A 975-nucleotide genomic window follows, 5' to 3' on the forward strand; every position below is an offset into this window, starting at 1 on the left:
ACACACACACACACACACACACACAAACACACACAGAGTGTTCTCTAGTCAAGCAGCGACTCGGTCGTGCCTGCTTTATGCCCCGTGGTGAAGGGGATTTAAGATTCTGTGTCCTGCAGGCTTGGAGGTTGGGGACCCTGTGCAGCCTCCACAGCCCCGTTTGTAATGCAGAGGCAGCATTTCAGCTCACGTCTCTCTCTCGCTCTCTCTCTCTCTCTCGCTCTCTCTCTCTCTCTCTCAGCTTATCTCCCTCTTTGATTCCAGCATATCACTGTTAGTCATTTGGGAGATACCACGCTGGGAAACGGCAGCCTTGTTTCTCCTTCTGCTGTTTGAATGCACGTGGAGTATACTCACTAAGTCGTATTTTTTAAGTGTGTCTGCATCTGCATGCAGAGGGAGGGGGTCCTTGCTAATGTGTTGCTTGCTTTGTTGCGTTCCTGCTCTCCTTTCACCCTGCCCCCCCCTCACCCCCCCTTGCTCACAGGTCTGGCCAGGAGGGTCTCCATCTATCTTGACAGAAGTAAGCAAGGAGGTGAGTGTCGACATTCTCTTCTCTACTCCCTCACTCCCAAAGCAAAGGTGTTGCACTAAACAGCCTGCAGCGTGCCTCTTTTTTTGTTTTCTTTTATCTTCCTGACCAACCCCACCCCTTATCCTTTTATCTGTCCAGTACTGCTCCACCACATTATCCCTAGTCTCGCATTGCCAGACCTTCCTTCACAGCACTTCGGGGGAGGGTCTGGCTAGTCTACACAGCATTCCGGGATGGGAGAAAAACATGCTCTGGTTTATTTATTTAGTTTCAACCAACCACAATCGCCATGGGCAGCGCCGGACAGAGCCACGGTGCCTCTGCAATATAACCTCTGGAAGGGACTTGTTTTGGTGGAATATGTGTACAATCAAAAGTTGTTTTAGTCGTGCAATAGAAAACTCCGATTGGACAGATAGTCTAGATAGCTGTCTGGATTT

General features: G+C 49.8%; 1 protein-coding gene across 5 annotated transcripts in view; it reads left to right on the forward strand.

Moving 5' to 3' along the window:
- Window positions 1–975, forward strand: part of rptor (regulatory associated protein of MTOR, complex 1) — a 212,559-nt gene that overhangs the window by 190,396 nt on the left and 21,188 nt on the right. For 3 of the 5 annotated variants that reach the window (XM_032536773.1, XM_032536782.1, XM_032536804.1), the window contains exon 30: window positions 488–535. The exons of the other annotated variants lie outside the window; for them this stretch is intronic. In XM_032536773.1, the coding sequence (XP_032392664.1) occupies window positions 488–535 (48 nt within the window). The remainder of the gene's footprint in view (window positions 1–487; window positions 536–975) is intronic. 5 annotated transcript variants of the gene reach the window in all.

Source organism: Etheostoma spectabile, chromosome 2, assembly GCF_008692095.1.
Source record: "Etheostoma spectabile isolate EspeVRDwgs_2016 chromosome 2, UIUC_Espe_1.0, whole genome shotgun sequence".
Taxonomy (NCBI): domain Eukaryota; kingdom Metazoa; phylum Chordata; class Actinopteri; order Perciformes; family Percidae; genus Etheostoma; species Etheostoma spectabile.